Consider the following 13,556-nt stretch of genomic DNA (forward strand, 5'->3'; position numbering starts at 1 on the left):
ATAGCTGAAACAAAGCAATAACAGCTAAATCTGAATAGAGAAATACTTTTTAAAGTCCTTCATGTGGGCGGCACTAACTGGATCCTCAGCTGTTTGCTTTTTGGTTGTTTAATAGCTGAAAGGAATGGGAGTCACTGTTGTAGCAGAAGGTCTTTAACATCTCACTAGTTTGTGAAATCCCCCTTTTCAGCGTCAAACCTCGTGTTTTTCTTTTTTTTTAATCCCTTTTGTGTATTTCTTAAAGTATAAAGTGCAGTGAAAAAACTCCAAAATGCAGAAAATGTGTCTGATCTTCCAGGTTTTCTTCTTCAGGTTTATTACTCCATCTTTAAATGCCAACTGGTGATTGATGCACAGCGAAAACATGATGAAGTTAATCTGCTGTTTCCATGTGGGAGCAGACTCCGGGGCGCATAAAGCACAGCGCGGTCACCATGCTGACATCATCCATGGTCATTTGTGAAACAAAGTGTTTCTAAAACAAAAGGGAGAGGTGTGTTTTCTTTGGGGAAGTGGCTCCTGGCTCTGGCCAGATCTTATTCATCAACCTGAACTAAAAAACATGTGAAAGAAAAAAGATTCTTTACATCTTCAGACAGAGGATTTAACAGAGAAATAATAAGAGATTATTTAGTGGTTTCTGGGGGAACAGAACAAGCTTCTTGTTTAATATCATCCTTGTAAAATAACAGGGGAAAAATGATCAAGTTTGAACGGCAGAACATGAATATCAGTGCAAAGTAGTTCAGCCTTTATCTGCAGCAACATGTATAAATATAAAGACATCATTGTTGCAGAATCACAAACAATCCTTCCTGTATGTAAAAAACCAAAACATGGAAACGGTTCCTCATATTCCACCTCTCAGAGATTGGGTCCTGTACTCCCTCAATGATGACATCCAGGATGATGGAGTCTCATTTCATGTAAAAGCTAAACATATTCCCCTCTTTTACTGGATTTCCGGAAGCCGCTGTATTGTGTTTAAGTGGGTGTCCAAAGTTCAGCCTGGTAATCCAATCAGGTTGTGTACTTTGTTTTGCATAAAGCTTCAAAATGCTGACTGGGAGTAAAGAGGAACCAAACCTTTACCTTAAACCCTTAGTGTCCGTCTGAGGCATGAGTGCGGCCCTCTGCTCCCCACACCGACACATATGGCTTCAGTTATTGCACAATTGAGGCTTTTCTGCATGTTTTCATAATGACAGACTCATCTTATACATTCCTACTGTAGCAGACACAGAACAGAAAACGAGCCTGTAGCTCTATGGCAGGTCTGTTGCGTAATGTTTTCTACATAATGCAACATGTGCATAATGTCGGCTGCAATGGCTACTTCTAAGTGTTTGCACTTATTCACTCTCAAATAGCCCTTACAGCTAACAACATCGAATTCGCTCATTTAAAGAGGATGATAAATGTAAACATTTTATATAAAACTAACCCTTCCGTCTGCATAGAGGGAATAAATAATGTGATCCAGAAATGCTCAATGTTAAAACAGATTACATTTTATAAAACTTAATAAAAATTTGGCCAAAATTGCCATGTTGTTTATGCTACAATGCATTCTGGGTAAACGACAGAAGCTACGTCCTGCAGCGTTAGCTCCGTCCACTCAAAACAGCAATAAGTAATGTTAAATATTTTTAGTTTGAACCAGAGCTCGTTGAAATTGATAAATTAGAAATCAGAAAAGGTAATGTAGATGAGGAGGACCAAACGGAGGGAGCAGTGATGGAAACTTCAAAGCCCCGTGAATCAGTGAACCCATTTGACACAAGTGGCCAAAACTCAACACCATGCTAACAGTTTTGAATGGCGACTTCAGCTATGAGAAGTACATTTGAGTGGGTATTCATTTCTGCAATGTTTGTGTCTCTGCCTATTTTAGATCTATGTGTAGGTAGCACACTATTCTGAATCAATTCTAAACTAGAAATAAATATATGATTTCTTTCTGTCTTTGAGCAAAACTGTAAATGGAAAAAACGAAGTCTGAGCTTCGATTCTGATGCAATTTAAATATTTCAGTAGTATTGAAACGTCCAGATTATTTAAATTTACCGTTAAGTTTGACGCAAAGTTCTCAGCGACAGGTGGAAGCTGTGTCACATCACAAGGAGGAAGCCGGGAAGGTTGAAGGTTAGTAGAGGAAGATGGCGTTTGCGCAGCTGATGCTAGGAGATGCTAACTTAGATGTAACGCTATGCTGCAAGAGCTCCGGTTTCTAGGATAGTTACGGTTAGCATTGAGTTTTAGCTATTTTCTATGAATATCAGAACGATGTGTTATGACTGAAAGATGCTTTACTGCTACTTTCCACCAATCATTCATCATATCTTGATTTGGTTTTCATTTTACTTTAGCTATGCTAACTCTGTTAGGTTTAACTAAAAAAAAGAAAAAAAAAGTAGATCACAAGCCAAACACACTTGTCTGTTACAATAGATATCTCCTGAAAACTTTGATGCTGCAATGTAGTGTGGCATTGTCTTTATTTACAATAAACAAAATACAATAACAAACAACTTAGTTAATGTTAGCCTTCCTGTCTTTATCCTGTAGGTTACAGTAAAGTAGGTCTAACTGTGCCGTACCTCATTATGCAGGTGAACAATATTAAAAAAAATACATAAAAAAATACATAAAAATATGTATCACCAACAGCTATTTTTAAGGTAATAGGAAAATTGCAACATGTTTTGATCAACATGTTTAACTAGTCGTGGATCCCTTCTAGTAAACTTGGAGAAACTTTTTAATGGGCGTGTTTGTTTTTCAGCTTCTGCTGTTGGAAAGATGGCCTCAGATTTGACTCTAGACTAATAAATCTAGAAGTTAATAGCCAGCTTTGTATGTTTCACAACTGAGTTACTTAGTCTGCTAAAAACAAGGCTGCATTTTACCCTAATGCTATGTTCACGACCACATGCTGCAGAAGCAGCAGAAGCAGCAGGTTTACATGAAAAGTCAATGGTTGACGCGCATCAAGGCGCATCAAAAGTTCCTGCAGCGGCTCTAGAGCAGCTGAAGCAGCACCTCATGGACTTCTGAGCATCTGCGGCACGTGACACTTTACAAGCAGCAGATCCTGGGGATGGAAAAATGAAACTTCTGCTGCACATCAACCAATCAGAGAGGCTGATTTGGGAGCTGACAGAGAGACAGACACTGCACTGCTTATGTAGATTGCTATGATCACACCACTGAAACGGTTTAAAGCACCTAAATAAGCTTAAAATGTTGAAACCTGCCAAAAAAATATGTTCGACTTGATATAATTGCAAAAGAGAGTAAAAAGGCATGGTTTTTGAAAGAAAAAAATTGAGGATGAAATTATCTCATTAAAGGCAAATCCTCCACCTGTGTTAACCACTAGTGGGGGTCAACCAACTAGCAAAGAAAGTGAACAAAGTAATCACAATGAGGGTGGCAATTACAGAACAACTGTAGTGAGACTGCATGGAGGGGTTGGTCTTGGTATGATTCTGAAAGAACCCAATAGCAGTTTATGGTCTGATGTAATCCTTAAACTTTATCTGACTTGGGCCGACAGGTTTTAGTTCACTTGGATCCTCTGTGTAAAAACTTAGAAGTTTACAAACCCACCATCTTGTTCTTCTAGACCAAATAAAAAGGTTTTAGGTGTGAAAGAACCATACATACGGATGTATGGAGGATTAGGGCAACTGAAAAAATAAAAAAAAGTTAACTGATTTTTTTATTTTATTTGAGGCCCCGTCCACACGAAGCCAAACCCTGGCCTAAACGCACAAATTTTTCACCAAACCAGCCTCTCATCCATACGAAGCCGGCGTTTCGGGGGTCTGTAAACAATCTTTTTTTTATTAAGCCTTCAGAGTGGGAAGATTCTGAAACGCCGTTTTCGCGTTTCCATCTTTAAGCTCTACCCGCATTTTTTTTCTTACACGCATGCGTCATGGCGTCGCCTCTAAACACGCATGCGCGACACAGTATCACAACAACAATGGCGCCGTACTGTGTTGAATGGTTGCTGCTCATGCTACTCACCCTGCTGTCGGGCTTACAACAGAATCTTCTTCTTCTGGAATATCTCCAGGAAGAACAGAGCAATATCGACGACATAGTTCAGCACCTGAATTTGACTGAACCACGAAAATGGACCCGCAGGGCAACCATGTATAAATATTAGTGCGCATGCCCAACATTTCGTCGCCTATTTTTGCTTTGGCACCACAGCGCCACTTACAGGCCTGGCATACATTTTGCAGCGTTTTCATGCATTCGTGTGGACGATCACATTTATTTTACGTCTCCGTCTTTAAGACAAACGTTCTGGAAAATATTAGCATTTCGTGTTTGTTTTGACTTCGTGTGGACGGGGCCTCAGTATAGTATGGGAAAGAGGTTTTTGTGTAGTATTTATATGTTTAATCAGCTACAGAATAGTTTGTAAGAAACATCAGGTTCAACAGTTTTAGGTTAAATATGAAAAGATTAATATTACTCAGATCATTACCCTGCAAGGTGCCTACCTAAACGCTAAAATAAAACATGTTAACTAAGCAGCAGCTTCTGAGATGGAGCTTCTATGTTGCTTCCATTTTTTCTGATAACTTTAGGCTCTAACTTTTAAGTGAATATATTGAAGCATTGAACCACTAGAAGATTACGAAGTTCATGACCTTTCCTAAATGGATGGGAGAAAACTACTGCCTCTGTATATTAGCACTGATACCCTTCAATGTTGGAAATGGATTGACAAACACATCTGTGCAAACTTTTAAAACAAAGAAAGATGGTCAGACTGACGATGATCAGTGATTGGAGTGCATTTAATTAAAAATGTCTGGCCTGGACTTTAAAACTCTATCAAAGCAGTATGGAGAGATATTTGTGCCATCGGTTTGAGCGCGCAGGAACCAATCCGAGCGCGCAGTGAGACAACACGCGCGCGCGCAAAACCGGTCTGGCGCGCGCTCAACTCTGAAAAACCCTCTCAACACACTGTTCTCGCGCTCAGTTTCATCTCTGCGCGTGCTCGAATCCGTCTCTGCTCGCGCTCGCTCCACCTGCTCTCTCTCCGCGCTCAACACCAGCTGTGCGCTCGGCTGTTTCTCCGCTCGCTCGACTCTCTGCGCTCGCAACTTCAGCAATGTATGTAAATGAACCATACCATCAGCCAATCACACCCAGCTTCTTTTCATCCAATGAAAGCATTCCTTCCTTCTTCTTCTTCTTTTCTATCATGGCGGATCGCAAGCAACTTTAAGGTGCATACCGCCACCTACTGTTCATGAGTGTGTAGCAACATTGTTTTACATCTATTAAATTCTATTTTTTAATTTTGCATTCTGAAGATAACTAAATAATGCTTTCCTTAATCTATAAACATCCTTTATATTTCCTTTATTTCCCAATAATCCTTTAAGACTCCATTCTTGGCCTGTCATTTCAACTACTCTTCTCAATTTTTCCCTTTCAGGTTCATATGTTTTACAGTTCATTAATATGTAAGCATTCGTTCCAAATACTACATCCGGTTAGATGAAAATAAATACATAAATAAATAAAAACACAATCAGGAAAATCAAACAACTCTTACAGTTATTTTGTCAACATTCCTAAGATAGTACTATAAAATATCTTGAATTATCTCAAATAAACTTCAGTAAAACAGTTATTAGATCATTGCCTCATCCATCTCTTTTACCTGCTATTGACATGGATTTAAATTTGATGTTTTAAAAGAAAAATAAGGAGGATATTTCAGGTTCCAGTATGGTTCAACAATATATAGATAAAAAATATTATGGATATGTTAAATTTTTTATGGATGCTTCAAAATATTCCAATATTAGGAATGGTGTTTTGTTTTAGTTTCATAATTTATTTTTAAATCGGGTAAAAGAATCAGTGATGGAATTCAGCCTACAAAGGAGAAATGTTTTGGATCATATTGGCCTTACAATGGATTGAAGAAATCGTTCCATTAAGAAGTTTAGTTTGCTCTGATTTTAGATCAGCGACCGTTATATTAATTTAAACGCAATTATTCAGACAGCAGACCTGATCTGAAATTTAACAATTATTATTTAGAAGACCTTTTACAGATGGACTCTAAATAAGAGGGTTATTCTTTATTATATATATTAAAAGAATAATTTGATAAACAGGATTTTTCAGTTGGTGGCGGTAATTGTTGTTTGCCAACCTCCATAAAAAACAACAAAAAGAAGAAACACCCGCCACAAAAGCTAAGAGTAAGGCCAATATGATCCAAAACATTATCTATATACTGTTGAACCATACTGGAACCTGAAATATCCTCCTTATTTTTCTTTTAAAACAGCAAATTTAAATCCATGTCAATAGCAGGTAAAAGAGATGGATTGGGCAATGATCTAATAACTGTTTTACTGAAGTTTATTTGAGATAATTCAAGATATTTTATAGTACTATCTTAGGAATGTTGACAAAATAACTGTAAGAGTAGTTTGATTTTCCTGATTGTGTTTTTATTTATTTATTTATTTATTTTTTCATCTAACCGGATGTAGTATTTGGAACGAATGCTTACATATTAATGAACTGTAAAACATATGAACCTGAAAGGGAAAAATTGAGAAGAGTAGTTGAAATGACAGGCCAAGAATGGAGTCTTAAAGGATTATTGGGAAATAAAGGAAATATAAAGGATGTTTATAGATTAAGGAAAGCATTATTTAGTTATCTTCAGAATGCAAAATTAAAAAATAGAATTTAATAGATGTAAAACAATGTTGCTACACACTCATGAACAGTAGGTGGCGGTATGCACCTTGAAGTTGCTTGCGAACCGCCATGATAGAAAAGAAGAAGAAGGAAGGAATGCTTTCATTGGATGAAAAGAAGCTGGGTGTGATTGGCTGATGGTATGGTTCATTTACATACATTGCTGAAGTTGCGAGCGCAGAGAGTCGAGCGAGCGGAGAAACAGCCGAGCGCACAGCTGGTGTTGAGCGCAGAGAGAGAGCAGGTCGAGCGAGCGCGAGCAGAGACGGATTCGAGCACGCGCAGAGATGAAACTGAGCGCGAGAACAGTGTGTTGAGAGGGTTTTTCAGAGTTGAGCGCGCGCCAGACCGGTTTTGCGCGCGCGCGTGTTGTCTCACTGCGCGCTCGGATTGGTTCCTGCGCGCTCAAACCGATGGCACAAATATCTCTCCATAAAGCAGAAGGGGTTGCTTTAGGTTGTCCAACCAATCTTTTTTCTTTTTGTATCAACATTGTATTGTTATTGTTAACATCAAATTCAATGACCTTTGAAGGACTTTTCATAACCAATTTCTTAAAATTCAAGGACCACACCTAGAGCCATACTTAAGGGTTTTATTAAGGCGCTAATTTAAAACAAAAAGAACAGAATAGAAGTTTTTGGATCAAAAAGGGACGGTAAAACACTAGTCTCTATAATATCCATATCTTTTTTTATATGAATAAAATGTTTACAGCCTTCATTTATACCAACATTCATAGCCAAAAATATCCAAAATACATGGATATGTCTGGTGATTATAGGTACAGTGATACATCTACCACATGATATATTAGCATCTTTTTCCCTTAGTCAACATTATGCATTCAACAGCCATGCCTTGAGATCCTGGGACATGCATTGCTGCTCCCTCTGTTCCCTATCCATTGCAGCTACTTTTTTGATTTGTTGAAATGTTTCTTTTGTAAATTAAACTGAAACTTATGTAACATTTTTTTTATTATTTTTATCATGTAATTGGAATATGGAAAAAAAAAAAAGCAAAACAATCAGCCAAAAATATCAGCAGTGCTTATCTAGGATTGGTTTAGAGCAGGGCTTCCAGTAGTCGACACCTGAGGGCCGCAGTCCTGTCGGATATGGAGGTTTTCCCTGCTTCAGCCAAGCTGATTCTGATTATTGCAGTTAAGCAAAATCAGCTGTCAATGGAAGCAGGAAATGTCTAAAACCGGCGGGACAGCGGCTCTTGAGGGTAAACTTTGGGCAGCCCTGGATTAGACTAAACCTGGGCCTTAAAATACTTGGGCATAGTTCAATCTCTATTAGCATTTCTGAGAAGACGCTTTGTTGAAGCTCTTTGGTATTTCTTTTGCAATGTAATTCAATTCTACACATCTAGTATAGAGTTCTCACGAGCTTATTTCAGATTAGCGGGCTGCTATCATCATTTTTTATGAGCGTCCCCCAGCACTCTATACAGTGCATTTCAGCACAAATGTTGGTTACACTGAAATAAGGCCAATAAACTAACTTTTAATGAGTGTAGCAGCCACAAAAAGTTTTTAAAAACACTGGCGTCTTTATTTACACATATGTATGAAAAGTGCTATGAAAATGTAAGTGCTCTGTCATCAACCCACCCTGAGTGGGGTGAACACATGCTCTATCGCCCCACCAGCAGACAGAGAGCTAGCTTTGAATGCAAGGGTGAAGGGATGTTAAGGTGTTATTTATTTATTTTTTCTACCTAATTAACCATTACTGCACCAGCATATAGCCGCGTTGCTGCTCCTGCAGGGTGGATCAGAGCAACTTTTCTGGGTCAATCTAAAAGTTGATATATTAAGGGGAAATATGAATGTAAAAACATTGAAAAATAAAAAAAAGGGTGCTCAATTAGCAAAGAGACAAAAAAAGATGATACAGGTGTAGCAATGCTTATAAAAATATGTGGTGAGAACCCTGTAATATTAGTATTAAATGCTAACAGAGACCATTTAGTGGTGAATAAATGATTGAGGTATACACAGGTCTTAATATCAAAACAAATTTGCAAACTGATAATTGCACCCTGCTTTTAACCTCGGTTTTAAAGCGTTTACAAATAATAACTCAGAATGCATGAAAATTACACCGGTAAAATGTCTACCAATGATGTTAGACATCGTTGGAAAGCTTAGATTCTCCACAGTTCAACCACCTAGTTCATTTTATAGACATAGCGAGCACCAAAGCACAATTAGCACAGATATAGCAGCATGTCAAAATGTACCATGACAAAGCAGCCACAACAAGCAAGCATGTCTTTATAACTGCTGTTCAAAAAAGACCCATTATTTTCCAGAATAATAAAAATCATTTTTGAGTCTTGTTTGAACTGAGGCAGCTTGGGTGTTTGACTTACACAATTTACACAATCTAACTGCTAAGGCTTCAATTCAAGGGTGTAGTGGTAGTGGATGAGGGCTGGAGGTAATGAGTATGGGTTAGTGGTTTTCAGTAAGGGGGGACATTGGGATTAGGCCTTCATCTCTAATCATTTAGCCTAGATATGTCCAATATGACCCCCCCAAAAAAACAGGAATTGCAGAAATATCTTACTTCAGTTTTACCTTTGCCTTACAAACATAGCAGGAAATATTCTGTTCCTCTCAATCAATACGGCTGTATATTTCCTCATCAACGATGGTCCCAGCCCCCCGTCACATCCATCGTCAAGGTAACGACAGAGTTGACCTCCTCCACCGCAGGGCGAGCGTTAGTGGTTACTACTAACACCTCCATCGTGACTCTGCCAAGAGTTTCAGTCTTAATCCAGATCACTCAGCAGGCTCTTCTCCCACCAAAACACATCTACAGTGTGGATTCAACACAAAGATGCCCCCCCCCCCCCCGTCTTTTCTTTCCCCACCTCTCCTGTGCATGTCAGGGAGCAGCTGATGAAGAACCCTCCCGAGAGAGGTGGTGTGGGCTTAATGGTTGGACTGGTGAAATCACTACCAATACCCAGAGGTCTGGAGCTGGAGCTAAGCCACAGACCAGAGTACAACTGAGAGGAGAGGGAAGGAGGAAAACTAAATTATTCAGGCCACGCAAAAGTGTTTATTCTTCCTGAACTTTTTTGCTCATTTTGTTGGGGTTTTTAGGCGATAAAAAAGAACAAAGTAGCAGGTAAAGTAGAATGGGGACAGTTATGGCATGCCTTTGTAATCAGCTCCTGAGACGCACCATTTATTACTTTCACAGCAGCAGGTTTTTTTTGTTTTTGGAGTTGGTTTACCACACATAAAAACCATACATTTCTGGCTCAGTCAGATCAAATTGAGGGCATCTATGAAAATACATCTATAAATTAGGTTTTGACAGGATCATTTTTTCACCTTCTAACTGTAGCTCTGTCTGAACATTTAGGGTAAGTTCCCTGCTGGTGGGAAGAAATCCATTCGAATCCAACCAGAGCACCTTCTTCCACGTCTGCCGTGTTTCCTGCATCACTGCAAACATCCCCTCATTTGGCTTTCTTTCAGCCGTGGCTTTCCTTTTACCGCTATTCCGTGAAGCCCGGATGTGTGGAGAGCATCACTGAAAGCTGCTAGAGTCGGGCGTATTGGACTCCATGGATGCCTGCGCATACTTGAGGGTGCCACAACGCAGACTCAGCGCTGATGAGTAGAGCCTGATTTCTACACCCGCGTCCTCAGTGTGACAAAGATGAAAGTTCTGATTACATCAAACTGACTTATAGGTGACGGGAAGTTGAAGAATGACATGTAAGAAATGCAAACTCTCAACTGTAAAACCCCAAACGTCCGAGGAAAATCCTCGCCGCTCGTGGTACGTGCACATCAAAGTCTGCTTAGATGGACAGCCATTGTCTTGTTATGTTAGGTTAGCAGCCATATTACCTCCTGTGCCAGATGATGAATTTATGAGTCCTCATCACCCTGATTTGACTTTTCCACAACTTTTTAACTGTGGTTCTTGACCTTTATCATACTGTTTTTTTTTTTTTGTTCTCTAATAAACCTCTTAATCCCCTCAAAGAACAGCTGGATTAAAGCCAATTTAAAGTCAAAAGACTATTTATTTATTCATTCTATGCGTTAGAAAACTCAATCGCAAATTAAACAGAATCAAGGTTTTGGTTGAGAAAATGGGTGAAAATTAAAGGAGTATTTATCACTTTGCAAGACAAAAGCGAGAAAAACTGCAGAGGAACTCATTTAGTTCTATAGTAGATGTGATTGTAAACTTAGAAACTGCTCCAAATGAGCATATTCACCTGATAAAAACTCTTTAATTATGCATGCAATCTGTTCATCCGTCCGGTCTTCTATTATTGCAGGGAGGAGTATTTGATGTGCTGTGTTGCCATATGTTACCAAGGCCCGCAGGAGGGTGGATTTGCATGCTCTTCTTTATGCATACAAGATGAGGAGTTGGATTAAATTTGAATGAGATTATCTTTGGATACAGCTTCTCTGATTCATGACTCATTAACAAGGGAAAGCTTGTCCTTTTTCTTGTTAAAGTGAATTCTTGAGTTAATCAGAAGATACAGCTTAGAATGTGAGGAGAATATTAGCCTGACTTGGAAACATGCTGCTGAGGCAAAAAGCAGATGATCTTCTTCTGACAGCAAACAGAAAATGTCATCCTGAACCCTGCAAGCAGCCAACAACAATAAACGAAACCTTATCCAAACACATACAAACACACTGGCGTTACAAAAGATATCGGTCAGTGAAACTGGACTACCCTGCTGCCGGAGAGCGCGATGACGCACATGAAATTCCTCAGGCAGCACAGCAAAGTGACCATCCCCAACCTCTTCTCTCCGTGTAAGCCTATACCTCTCTGCCAGACACATTTTCAGAATGGACGTTTTTCCTAAATGGGCGAGAGGATGCTCTCCCTACTCGGAACCAAACTGTCCTTGCCTTACCCGAGATCGGACGCAGTTCTTCCTGGATGCTTCCCGGAGACGAGCCCAGGACACGCTGCGGTTGGGACTGGAGACCCCCAACTCAACGTCTCCCCAGTAGGCACGGGCCAGGAGCTGGAACCAGAGGCAGTACGGCTCCGAAAGGCAGCCGTCCACGCCGGCCAGCCGAGCCCAGGGACAGCCGCCGGACGTCGGGGAGGTGGAGAACGAGCAGCAGCCTCCTGAGTTCTTCTCTACATCCTGCAGGTCAGGGTGATCCTTCAGGCGAACCGGCTTACAGCCCGCAGGAACCCCATTCCTCTGAGCCAGCATGGCATCGCCAGGTCTGAGGCAGGAGGAAACGCCGTCCTTCAGTTCCTCTGTGCGCCTCGGTTGTTCTAGATTCAGTTCGCAGAAACAGGGCTGTTCCTCTGAAAGTCTTGCAGACTCATGATGTTTCCACTCAGCCAGGAGGAGAGTGCACTGCAGAGAGTCCAGGCCGACACAGTGACGCACCCACCCACTCGCCACACAAAACTCTCCCTCAACTATGCACACACACATTCCCTGACTCACACCAGGCAGCCTGGATTGAAGTTTTCCTGCCTCCCTCATCTTCCTCTCTCATTCTCCTCCTCCTTTGCAGACAGCCTTTAAAAGTTTCAGACCTTCGCTTGGCCACACGCGTGCTGCTGCACTCACACGTGCAGAGGTCGATCAATAAATCATGAGAACAAACGGCAGAAAGAAACAGGAGGCAACATTTTAAGACGCTTCAAAAGTTCTAGATTAGAAAAAAAATCAGGTAGGAGAGAGCTTCAGCTTCAAGAAGAAAGACAGGAAATCAACTCTAGATAAAGAAGATTTCAATAAAAATGTAAAGCTACAAATGTACAACTTAGCCAGATTCCTCTGAACGCCGGCTGCTGATTCGATGGCTGTTTCTCATTGTAAACTTTGACATGTAAGCAGTTAGCAGCAATCGGCAACTTAATTAAAAAGTAACTGGTTATAGTTACTAGTTACTTCTCCAAAAAAGTCACTAACTTCACTTAATTAACTAAAGTAACTTGTTACTAGACATAATACCTATGTAGTTATATTCTATAATCTAATATGTTAAAGAATTTGGAAAATTTTAAATAACTTCAATTATGGAATTCAAGGTGTTTTTAATTACTTAAATAATTAATTTAAAAGTCTACACATCTGAAAATATTGAAAAATAATCTGTACTATTTTGATGTCTGTAGTTTGATAGGAGAGTTTCAATATGAATATGTAGATGTTAGACTTAGACAACTTTTATTGTCATTTTGTATACACAGAGTGAAAACAAAATGAAATTTCATTCATGATGGGATGTGATGGTATTTCTTGTTTGTTATAAAATAAGATGTTTTTGCATTTATTTTTTAGCACAGTGACTGCATTTGATTGGCTATAAAACTAGAATAAAGCTGAAAAATAATGTTTTTAATGACATTTTTGCTTCATAAACAGTTAATCCTGACAGGACAGGACAGGACAGGGAAGGAAGGAAGGAAGGAAGGAAGGAAGGAAGGAAGGAAGGAAGGAAGGAAGGAAGGAAGGAAGGAAGGAAGGAAGGAAGGAAGGAAGGAAGGAAGGAAGGAAGGAAGGAAGGAAGGAAGGAAGGAAGGAAGGAAGGAAGGAAGGAAGGAAGGAAGGAAGGAAGAAAGAAAGCCAGGAAGGAAGCAAGGAAGGAAGAAAGCCAGGAAGGAAGAAAGCAAGGAAGGAAGGAAGCAAGGAAGGAAGAAAGCCAGGAAGGAAGAAAGCAAGGAAGGAAGAAAGCAAGGAAGGAAGAAAGCAAGGAAGGAAGAAAGCCAGGAAGGAAGAAAGCAAGGAAGGAAGGAAGAAAGCCAGGAAGGAAG

General features: G+C 39.9%; 1 protein-coding gene across 1 annotated transcript in view; it reads right to left on the minus strand.

Annotated features, from left to right (window-relative positions):
- The window catches only part of LOC119787326 (rho GTPase-activating protein 21), a 67,411-nt gene extending 55,258 nt beyond the window's left edge, over nucleotides 1-12,153 (minus strand). Inside the window, exon 1 of the mRNA XM_038291126.1 lies at nucleotides 11,686-12,153. Coding sequence (XP_038147054.1) covers nucleotides 11,686-11,997 — 312 coding nt within the window. The 5' untranslated portion in view covers nucleotides 11,998-12,153. The remainder of the gene's footprint in view (nucleotides 1-11,685) is intronic.
- Nucleotides 12,154-13,556: the final 1,403 nt, after the last annotated feature.

The sequence above is a fragment of the Cyprinodon tularosa genome, unplaced genomic scaffold (genome assembly GCF_016077235.1).
Source record: "Cyprinodon tularosa strain WSP-4 unplaced genomic scaffold, ASM1607723v1 ctg294, whole genome shotgun sequence".
Lineage (NCBI taxonomy): Eukaryota > Metazoa > Chordata > Actinopteri > Cyprinodontiformes > Cyprinodontidae > Cyprinodon > Cyprinodon tularosa.